Source organism: Bombus impatiens, unplaced genomic scaffold (assembly GCF_000188095.3).
Source record: "Bombus impatiens unplaced genomic scaffold, BIMP_2.2 scf_0142, whole genome shotgun sequence".
NCBI lineage: Eukaryota > Metazoa > Arthropoda > Insecta > Hymenoptera > Apidae > Bombus > Bombus impatiens.
The window spans coordinates 2,426,279-2,438,312 of record NT_176561.1 but is presented as its reverse complement, the minus strand read 5'-3'; the positions used below and the strand labels follow the sequence as shown (position 1 = coordinate 2,438,312).

At 37.4% G+C, this 12,034-nt stretch overlaps 1 protein-coding gene across 8 annotated transcripts in view; it reads left to right on the top strand.

Annotated features, from left to right (window-relative positions):
* The window catches only part of LOC100741848 (nuclear factor of activated T-cells 5), a 56,742-nt gene that overhangs the window by 26,716 nt on the left and 17,992 nt on the right, over positions 1-12,034 (top strand). For 5 of the 8 annotated variants that reach the window (XM_012382084.3, XM_033319230.1, XM_033319229.1 and 2 more), the window contains exon 1: positions 6,439-7,169. The exons of 2 other annotated variants lie outside the window; for them this stretch is intronic. In XM_012382084.3, the coding sequence (XP_012237507.1) occupies positions 7,031-7,169 (139 nt within the window). In that variant the 5' untranslated portion in view covers positions 6,439-7,030. Of the gene's footprint in view, positions 1-6,438; positions 7,170-9,625; positions 9,705-12,034 lie in introns of those variants that run through there. One more of the 8 variants, XM_024365614.2, reaches the window with a different exon arrangement.

Below are 12,034 nucleotides of genomic sequence, written 5' to 3'. Positions count from 1 at the left end.
GATGATGTTTTGAATATAAAAATATATCGAGTAATATTATTAGAGCGTACTTGAAACTAATACGCTTTCGTTCGATACAATTTCTCATTTTTATCCTTATCGATAAATATAACGATATATGCGGCGTCGATAACATTTTTTCATTCGCGGAACGATGATCTTGTTGAACGATGTTAATAATTTGAGTCTTTAACCTTCGCATGGACACTCGAGCTTCGCATCGAATCTATTTATCGCACGTGTCCAGCTTTTTATCTTTTCCGAATTAATTTTCTCTCGTTGTTGTTCAAACAGAAGACAGATCTATCGGAGGATCTATAACAATCGAGTGACCATGACGCGACACCGATAGATGATACGATACAAGCTAAAGCCTTCCCATTGTTGTGCAATTTTTTCGCGATCGAACAGAAGATTCATTCTGGAATATCATCGACGCGAATTTTCATAAATGAATGCAAATTCATTTTGTCATCGTGGCTATCGTGTATCAGCAATCGTGTATCGACAATTGTATATCGCTATTGCGATATTAATAATCGCGTTTCTTTCGAAGAAGAAAATACAAGCACAAGGATGCTCTCTCAATAGCATAATCAAGCGGATGAAAAAAAGACGATAAAATTTTATCGCAACTGTCAACGTAATAATCTTGTAATCAGTGTACCGTTTTAGAAACAAATAATTTCAAATTCCAAAATTAGAGCGATTATAACCGTATAATTAGAGCATATTTCAAAATTAGACGAATCCAAAGTTACACATTTTCTTTCCCGAATCGTATGCAATATTAGAAATTATGTAAATCGGTCAGTTGCTCCGACGATCTTTGAACGTTTTATATGATCGTTTCGGAGAAAGTTTACATATCATTTTCTCGTGATTCGTAACTCGTGACAACGAAACGACCATCACAGGCTCGCGACACATTTTTCTGTGCGCACGTGAGGTGACTCAGACGGTTCAACTATTTCGACAATATACACGCTGTTGCTCATTATACACTGTAACGAGTCTTTAATCGACGAGACGCGTTCGCAATCCACCGATTGTCCGTATTACAACGCGTTCGACGTATATGCGTCGACTGTGTGTATCCGCCTTTAGATTAGCCTGGATACGTTGATAAGGAACCGGCTACGACGGGTTCGGAAGCGCTCGTGACGATTGGTGGGTGTTGAAAGAAAAAAATTGTACATAAGTACAGACGGGGAGATACGCGGCTGGTTAACGCGAACGGAGTGTGCTGACTCGATTAAAGCGAGACCTTTAATGTCGAGGGTCACGAGTCACGAGTCCTGATCATTACTTTCACATATACATCGATTCAGATTTGTTTACTACACCGTTCTGTTAACAATCGCGTTGCTACGAAAGATCGAATTCTGTTTCTGGTCCTATCGTTTCTTCGATTCGAATCGTGATACTTTCATTTTTTTTAAATTGTTTTTTTATGTATCTTCATACTTATTGATGATTTATTTAATTTACAGATTATACATTGTCTTTTCTACAATCTTACATTTAACAGATAGGATAATCAATTGACTTGTTATTTGCAAAATATTCATATACGGTTTCATTTGTTTTCCTATCAAGCTTGTCGTTATTATGCAAAGGAATTTATTAGTGTCGATAACTTGAAATTTTTGACTTGCAAAGTTTCAATAAAATATCGCTTCGGTTGCGTTGACCAATTGTCTTCTTTCGAATGGAAATGTGACATTGGATAAGGAAGAATCTACTATATATCTATATATTTCGAAATTAATATATATATATATATATATATATATATATATATCTAAAAATAAGAGTAGGAATTAATATGATTTCTGACGAAATATCGACGAAATATTACAGATTTTGTATAATATGTATAGGACACAAATTAACTTCCCATGGATCAGATTTTTTCAGATTCTTTAATTCCATAGAAGTTTTCTGCGAGGCCGTTTGTTTGGAAACGTTCGATCGTTAACAGTGATAACTAAATTGGTTCACGTAACTCGTTGCAATTTAAAATCTCTATTTCAATCGACGTAAACGTCGAATGCTTTTTATAGATTCAGCTCATTAAAACGTTAAATTCATTCGTGTATGGAGATCGAGTGTCAACGTAAAAAGGTACTTTATTGGTCGATGTATCGTCGTTTAATCGTTCGTGTTCGGTTTGCTGTAAATTGCTTTGCCGTTATGCCACCCAATTATTAAACGTTCATTTCTAATCGTTATTACTTCATTAGCCTCGATCTTCTCTGATACGTCTCTCTTTTATTCTTATAAAAGTTTACCTATTTATTATTGTTTATTAATATGAATAATAATAGAATTTAATAATGTATTCTACTAATGATAATAATGATCAAATATAGTAAATTGCATATGAAATGGCTGATCTCTTAACGAACACTTCAACGTTTATAGTTTTCTTGGGAATACTGTTAATCAAATTACGATCCGCAGGATTCGATACATTTTGACCATTGTAAAACAAACGTGTCTGAGACACAAACACCATGTATGTATAATAATTATCGATGGTTAATTTATGTAAGAGCGTTAAATACACCGCAAACAGCTCCGACAAGTGGAGACCGAACAAGTGTTAACCTTCGATGCTAATTAATCGAATTGGTAGACACATAGTCTTTAAATAATCGGATTATCGATATTGCGATCGGTAGACAAATCTTCACTATTGTCTAAATCGACAAACAAATCTGTTAAGTCTCGAGCTAATTGCGTTTCGACATATTCGGATTGCTACGTACACTGGCAACCATAAGTATTATCTACTGAAATGTCCGCTATTTTATTTATTATATACTAAATAATTTTCGCAGGCTTCATTTTCTGGTTACTTTATTCGAAATCAATTATTCCATTCGCAACTTACGTGCCTCATAAAATAAGATACTAAATGATATAAGATCAAGCTTGTAATAAAACCTTCAAAGCAAATCTTCAAACGTACAATTTAATTTTTCTTATAAATTTTGTAATATACGCGGTTAATAAATTTCAACTGAATTTTCTGATTATGACTCATATTTATGCCTAACTTAACTTTATTAACTTGCTTTATGAATAATAATATATTCATGTTCCTGCTTTCGTCGTTAAGTATCATTGAATATCTTCGATCAAAGTTAACACTGATTATTCCTCGTACTGTCCAGATTTTTTTTTCCTGGCCAGATTACGTAACGCAGTTCCACCGTTTTTTACCGCTTTTTCTTTTTTTCCTGTTATATATTTTTTTCTTAATCGTTGTCGCGGAATCGTGTTTGCACTAAACTAAATATATAACGGAGCCCATTCATCCAGTTCATCATCCTGATTTTACGTACGTTCAGGAGACTCCTCGAGTGTCTCAGATGTCACAGGTATCGTTAGGTGTACCAAATCGAAGATTATTAATAACTGGATCGTTAAACGGTTAATATTACTGAAAATAAATATAACGATTTTTTCTTCGTTCTCGCTAACGTCAACCTGGTAATGAGAGCTAAAGTATCTTTGATTAAGGTCCGCCTTCCGTGACTTCCATAAGATGCAAAACGAAATTCTCCTGTTATTCGCGCGTCTCGGGAAACTGTTTTTCTTTCATTGCTCTTGCCGTTAATAGACGTTTATCAAATACATATATTTGCTTATCCATAAGAAAATTTTGAGTAATTATTTACCAAGTGAACGATCTCAACGATTTCAATGACCTTAAGAGATGTTATCAAGGTTAACATTCTGAACAATTTTTCCTTGTACATATATACGCCGCTCGGTTTCAATTTCCTAAATATCAGCAAAAATATATCCTACCCTATATCATATTCTGCTTCTGACAGGAAGTGTTCACATTACGCACACAGTCCTGGTATTGTTTACGCGTTATCGTATCTATATTACAACAAATTATTAAATTTGTTGAATTGTTTGTAACGTAGACGGCTGTATTTTTATCTAGCCCAACCAAAATTAATTCGCGGAAAGGCGAAATAGAGGGTTTCATCTTAGATCCTAGATCGTTTTCTACCGAACTGATATTGGTTATTAGTTTGGTACTTGTACTGGTATTATACTATACACTAATAATAATAATAATTGCGTCTATGCCAGAAACAAACAAATAGATGCGACAAGTGATCATAATTATTGAGTGTCTTGGTAACGGTAGCATGAAATAAATTTAGCTATTAAATAATTTAGAATTTATATAAAACTTTATATTATATTATCGTTTATTCGAAATTGAAAAAATATTTCAGCCATTATTTTAAGAAACGTAACTATTCGACTATCCAAATCATACCGCTGTCGAAATAGAAACTTGGCTAAATAGCCAATATAACGTCCTTTGCGATTTCCATACCGTGTAGTGTTTGCTCTGGTTTCCCGCCAGACACGTTCTACAGTTTGTGTATGTGCATTACTGTCTGCATTACTGTCTACAGCTGTATGGTTTGTACCGTAGGATACCTCAGATCAATAACACACGTGTTGTAAATAGTAAATTACCATATATAGTATCGAATATGTTTTTGCAAATATGACTAAAACCGAGTGACGATTATATTTATAGAAGAAAATTAGTCAGAATGTTGAGATCGACCGCTTTGTAAATAATTACCAAATTTTATCTCAGCGATAAGAATACGGCGATGAAAAAAGAAAAGGAACATCTTTTCTTTGCATTAGATTCTATCACTTATCCCTGTTCGTATTTCATCGATCGACCACGGATTCGAACATCGCTGAGGATTGTTTCATTTAATTCGGAATAAAAGTTGCCAAGGGGGAAGAATCCATAGAGAAGTTGGAAAAGTAAAAGGAGAAGGGGACAATAGAGTTAGGTTGCAATCAAATGAGCTGATTTTATGGGAACGGCGTCGCATTTTATAGCCTCGTCAACAGTTTAAACATCCAGTAGATCTAGTTCTTTCAGATATTCGATCTTTCACGTATCCTTCAAAAGCCGTGACTTTAAATTCGAGAAAATAATAGTAAAAAAAGAAAACGACTAGCAGATGATAGAAAATTTCATCCTAGGAAATAACGACGAATAACAACCAATCGAACAACTGTTTGATCGTGTAGAAATTTAATTGGAAAACTTTCGTTCAGAAAGCTTCATTTTGTAACAGATCCATCCATCAAAATCGAAGTATAAAAGTAATAAAAATTCATGAAAAATTAATCCATCGGGTACACGCGAAGTCGTCAGCACGTGTCCTTGACTTCTCCATAATGTTCATCGCCATATTAACTCGTTATACAACGGTAAACTGCAAAATTGCTGTAAAAAGTTCAAGCACTATAACCAATTAGAACCGCGAGGGAACAAAGTGGTTCGTTACTCAGCGATTTTTTCGTACGAAGGGTTAATACGGTACCGTTCGTAATTATTCGAACGATAATGAGTTCTAACTTAACTCCAGCCGTACAGTTACTCGTTATGCAAACAATATCCCCGAAAGATAAGTCGCCGTCTATATTTCGTCGTTTCGGGGCGAAACCAATTCGAAACTGACTCGAAGCTTGCCAATTAGAGCGCGGGCATGTTGGAGGCTACCTGTTGCTTTGTTCCGACGTGAAACACGTTAAAATATTCAGATTTAATTTTCTCTTGCCCACCGACCCATTCATTACCGCTTCTGCTTCATCGTAAAACTAGAAACAAATTTTTTCTCTTCCCATATAGAAATTTTTAAACCTTGAATACGTAGATACGTAGATGCGTGTTGTCCGCATTTATAGAAAATTTCTGGGTGTAAAGATGCACGGTATACGACCGAAATTGAATATTTAGTGGTTACAATAAATCGTTTCGTACGTTTTTCCTTTTGCATATTTTCTTTTAATAGATACAAGTTTTTCAGCTGTATTCAACAAGTTATGAATCTACAAAATACTCACAGTCCTCGGTCTATTTATTCTTCAGTAGCAGATAAAAAATAGAAAGTTGATTGTGTTATTATTGGACGATAATATTAAAATAAAATTCGCAAGAGCTGAAATTTCACCCTTGGTTTAAATTAGACACGTAAATCGAACGTCCCCGCAATAAGCGTGCAATTTTTACATTTTCCAACGGTCGATCAGGCGGAGCAATTATAGGTCCACCTTAACGTGTGTTGGATCATCGTCAACATCGTTTTCCCCCGAAAATAAACGAACTGGGGATGAAATTATAGGGATAAAAACTGCTCGCCGGGAAGAACTGTGTGCGATGTGTCGGGCTTCAGCCAGTAGCTTCGAGATGCGATAGATAGACAGTGGGGTAATTAGCGGCTGCTGATTGGTCACCTTCCTTCTCGATATATCCGAAGCTGGTCGGGGATGCAGGAACGTATAAACGTGTTGCGTGAGCGTTCATGGTGGGGGCTTATTTACTCGCTATTCAAACCATGCCGGGTTGGCCGATCGACGACGAGACAAGAAACGCCAGTGTGCGTCTGACAGTCGTTGCGATCAGGCGATGTACCTTGAACGGTATATCGATTCGTTTGTGTTTGCTTGATCGTTCATATTATCGTGTGAACAACATCGAACTGGTGCTGTGTTGGTTAAGAAAGTGCTGCTATTTCAGAGAAAGATAGACATTTTCTTCGGAATTCATTTCATTTTTCTCGATTCTTCATTGTAAACAGAAAGGAAGAAAGAGGAAGAGAGAAACCTCTTTTCACGAATTTCCATTCGATTCGATCATCGTACCAGAGACTACATACACACGTTGAGACTGGCAATTTTTTTTGGAAACGATCCAAAATCAAGTTTTTACCAAACGATTGCCTAAATCGATCGATCGATCGATTCGCGAACGGAGGTAACTTAGAACACGTGCACCTCGAGAGTGATATGGAACAAGTTGCTCGTACGACGAGGCTCAATCGTGTGGAGAGGCAGTGCGAAGTGAAAGCGCGAAGATCGATCGTTTCAATCTTCGGAGATCGTCGATCGACGCGTGAAATATACGCTTGAGAACTACAGAGAAGATCACTTCTCGGGCCTTCTGGTCCTCGGAGACCTCATGGCACCCGATCTTGAGAAAAGGCGGCAAGAACTTAGGAGGACCAACAGTTGTACCTTGGAACAGGGGCACGAGCACCTTCAAATGCTTCTGCAACTTCGATGCACCGGAAATGCATTGATCGAGCCTTATCGACACGGTAAACTTGATCCATCTCCATATGCGTATGCTTCATTATTACTGTTTAATATTCAACGATTGGATCATGCCTACATAGGCCTGGTAATTGATATCTCCAGTCGAAACCAGTTGTTTCTGTGTGTGGTATTTTCAATTCTTTCTTTCCTTTTCTTTTTTTATTGTCTTTCATCTCTCACTTGCGTCTTACGTCGAGACTTTGAGTGATTTATACCGCACGCTTAATGCGATATTTATATAAATTTTATTTGGACGTAGAGAATTTCCCGTTTCTTTTATTAGTCGTAATCGTCACTATATTCTAGGACTATAAAAGCAGTAAAACATAATCGACTCGTAACTTTGCATAGATATTTTATAAATTTAGGTACCTATATTTTTTAAGATGTTAATCATTGTTTTGTAAAATATACGAATAAAGATGTGTTCTTTTTATTTTCATTTCTTTCATCCAAGTTTTATACGTCATTGGTGCTTTTAATTTCAGCAACAAAGCACTCCAACGAATTAATAACGTGTGCGCTCATTGCCACAGTAATTCCGTTTTATTTCCTTTTTTTTGTTGTTGTTGTTGTTGTTGTTGCTATCATAGAGTTCAAGAAACTCAAACGAGCTCACTTTTCTTGCTATTGAATGACGCAGTTTTCTTTGGGTTTAAGAGACAACGTTTCGTATGTTGCATCATCCACGTAAGAGGAGATAAATTTCACGTGGCTTTCTTTATCAAAATTTTTTTACAAGTCTGGATTACTAATGTTTTAGCTACGTTTCTTCTTCCCAACCTGGTTTATGGATATACCGGAATGATTAATTGGAGGAATTAGAGAAATTGCGAAGATTTCTGCAACTTAATCGAGCTAACGCCACCGTTAGCGCTACAAGACGATAAAGAGTTTCGCATGTTCATCGTACCGGTTTCTCTCTTTATTAAATAGGTATCCTTAGGCGAGTCTTCTACTTGTTTATGCCGTCGTCGATGAGAACGCCACGATACCTCCTTTCCTTTCTTCTTTTTCTCTCCTCTTCTTACCTCTTTTTCAAACGTACGATTATTCTGCTCCAAATTCCACGAATTTATTTGTCTCTTTTTTAAACGATTTTCGCGCTTTATTTCAGTTAACGTGTAACTTAAATACGTCTGCATCGTACGAACAACAAGCCGTTTTTTCGTGTTTTACGAGTCGGCCTCTACTCCGAAACGGTACGTTATTTTCATTCAGTGGAATATATAGTTTTCGTTTGACCTTTGATAAAGAGAAATACAATTTGTTAAAAATTAGTCGCGCTGCAGGTCTTCATACATTTGACGAAAAAACGTAGTTTTCGCTTAAGTAAAAAACCATGTACACAACGTCGTATATTAGCACGTTTATTCTTTAACATATCGGGTATTGATAAAACAGTTCTTGATCGTTTTGTCGTAGTAAGTACGCAATAGCTTTGCTTACTTCGTTTTTTTAAGATCTACGAAGTTTCTTGTAAGTAGCATGGTATCCCTTTCATCCCTTAAAATCTTATGCATAAGTATCTCATACATAAAGGGACACGCCTTCTTCGTTCGATACGTTTCCACCTCGAATTCATACAGATACTATGCAAATCCTCCCTTAAATTCTCATAAATAACAATTATTCCATACGACACATACTTCGTCACTCCTCTTCTTTCTAAATCCTCCAGTCTCCCTCTACGTTCTGTATTTCCATTCGGAACTCGGGATGGGGTCGATTGCATTTCCACGCTATTTTTCTCTGCTTATCTGCCGTCTCGATATTATTGTTAGAAGCATTTCTGCGCGTTGTTTCGTCTGTCTAACACCCGGGAAATCGACGCCGTCTCTATTGTATCGGTTCTGAGATAACCTCTGCGAGGAATCCTTCGAACCGTACCACTCCGTTCCTCCGCCATCTCCTTTCCTTTCCTCTTTTCCTGCGTCTCGAACGCTCACAATAAATCACTGCCCTCGCGCGCTCCTTCCTCTCCTTCGCCCTTGATACGCGCTTCTCTCGCCTCTTACCCCTATCGTCGTCGTTGGCGAACGTTCTCTATCTGTGTTATGCTTTCTTATGATTCACTCGTTTGGTCCCAGAACGCAGGAGGAGAAGGAAGACTACGGCCGCTGAGAGACGGTCGCGAATCGCGATACTCCGGTTATCGCGGCCCGTCTGAAAAGCGCTTTTGCGCGGTCGTTGCCAGGCGAAACGGAAGAAGGGAGAGCCAATCCGCTTCGGGTCCGCGGCAATCCGCCTCGAAACCACCGCCGACCAATCGCGCTTTGCGTCTCCCGCGCTTTTCTTCGCCGTTCGTTCCTCTCCGATTTTCTGTCGTTGGAGCGTTCGCGGCCGATCGTGGCGAACGATCAGCTCCTCAGTCGTCCTCCTCCTCTTCTTCTTACCGATCTTCTGGCTTGTGGTAAGAATTTTCAGAACCGTTCCACATAGTGTCACGAATTGTTGCGATCTCTATTGTTCCATGTTACGTCTCGTCGATCCGTTCGAGAACGGGGTGTTTCCTGCGTTCGGCGATACGCTCTTCGGTGAGTCGTGAGAACCGTTTTCGTCGTTCGATTGACAAAATTTGGCCGTACGACAACACGCGACAAGATCCTATCGATCGCAGAATTAACAGAATTCTATTGATCGGGCAATTGAAAAGATCGTGCCATTTGAAATTCTTATAATACACCTTTGAAAATATTATGTCGATTACGGTGTGGGTCGTAGCATTGAAAAAGATCATAGCAAATTGGAAAGATCGTTTCTATCGGAGCATCGATACATCGAAGAATTGAGAAACATTGTAAGTTGGCGTCGATCATAGGATTGAACAAATTAATAAGTTGAAAAAGTCGTAGAATTGAAATGATTATATGGATCATACTATATGAAAAAATCGTGTGCATCGAAGAATTAAAGAAGTCGTGTAGATTTGAAAAGGATCGAAAGAAACGCGCCACTTGGCGGGACAGTTTCTCTGATGAGCGATGAAGTTGCGGGAAGTAAAATTTAGCATAGGAATGAGTAATGTGCGTGGTTGTAAAGTAATCCTTCTGGATTGCGTAAGATGAGGCTTGCGCGGATTATTTATTTCTCTGAGGATCTCGTGTCTGTAGATACAAGTATCGGGAGTAAAACTGTCCGCATGTTCACGCTGCTGTTACGATAATAAAGGTTACACGATTGCGCAATTCTATCTAATCGTTGATTATTATTTAATACCAGTAGGAGAAAAAGAATCTAAATAGTCGGAGAAAGTTTCTGCAGTTTTCTTCGACGTATCTGCGTTCGCTCAATGATTCGAATCTCGAATTCCATTAAACGAACGTATTATTGTTATATACCTATCGTTACTTTTCTTTGCCAGCGATATCGAAGAAAAAATAGTTGGACGCCATTGAACAACGTCAAACAGTTTCGCCTTTGTTTCTCGTTGTTCGATCTTGGTAAAACGTATCACAGATTCTTTTGTCATTGTCGGCCATGAAATTACTTCTCGTCGAGCTACACATATAGGAAAGAAAAAAAATAGAGGTAAATTGTTCCGCGATCTTCAGACAAGTGTGAAACGTATGGATGTGAAATACTCGCGAGCGCGCTTGCTATCTGTCGTTCTTGAATTTGCGACAAATTAAAACGCGAAATATTTTACCAGCGACTTGAACGATTTTTTTTCTCTCGTTAACGATCGTTTAACGTACACTGAGAACAGATGATCCAGCTAGCCAAATAGGCGTAATTTTTCGGTACATCTATATCTCTCAGATACTTTGTAAATATCTGTGTCCTCGCATGAGATTATCCAATTTCGAGTTACCTGAACGCAGCCGATGAAGCTGACTCGACGTTAAAATTATCACAAATTAGCGTAGAACGCAGAGTCGAATGTCGAAACTTGTTATATCCGATCGTGGCCGAGCCTTGATGAGACATTTCATGGATCGTTAGGTAGGTCGGACATTGCAGCGTCGACAAATATTTTGTCAGCTCGGTATCTTGTGATTAGAAAAATTCCATCGTAAATGGAAAATGATAAACATCGCCATGCGTATTCGATTCGATTTTAATATTTAATCGGCTACGAATTAAAAGTTTCTTCGTATTTCCAGCATTTTTCTCTTTTTTTCTTTTTTTTTTTTTTTGTTACAATCATGAACGAGCTTAAACGGGCAAATACTTAATAGATTGAACGATATTAAACAAGCATGCAATTATACAATCGTGAAATGCTTCCAAGAAACGCTGGAAAACAGCCTCATTTTCCAGAATCTTTTGTTACGATGAAGCTCTGATTGTAATTCGTCTTTAATTTTCAGAGATTCAAAGGTATTGAATAATTATTACTTCTTTTAAGTGATTATTCGTATTGCCATATGAAAAAAGCAATTAAATAGCACTGTGTCTTCTGATAAATAACACTGATTCTTATATTATTACGCTGAAAAAAGTTAATTTCTAGGAATTGAAGATGATTTATTATTCACGTTATAACGCTAGTTATCTTAATTCGTAGTTATAGTAGCGAAACTTTTGCACATAATTTTGATTATACGATCAAAGTCTACCTTGCTCCGAACTAAAGTCAAGTGCTATTATAATTTATGTTATATCTAGAGGTATGCGAGAACCCGAATACTTTGGGTCGGGACCTAATTGTTGGTTGTGAATTTTTCTCGGGATCGGATCGGGTTCCTGAAAGTATCCCGTAATTCGAGATAGTATCCCGGAGACTTTAACACTACTCCAGAATTTTAAATATACGTAATAAATATATAACAAAATACGAGATAGATATAATATAATTTTATAATTCTCAAGAATTCCGACAATCTCGAATTACGAGATACTTTCAGGACTCGACTCGTCCCGA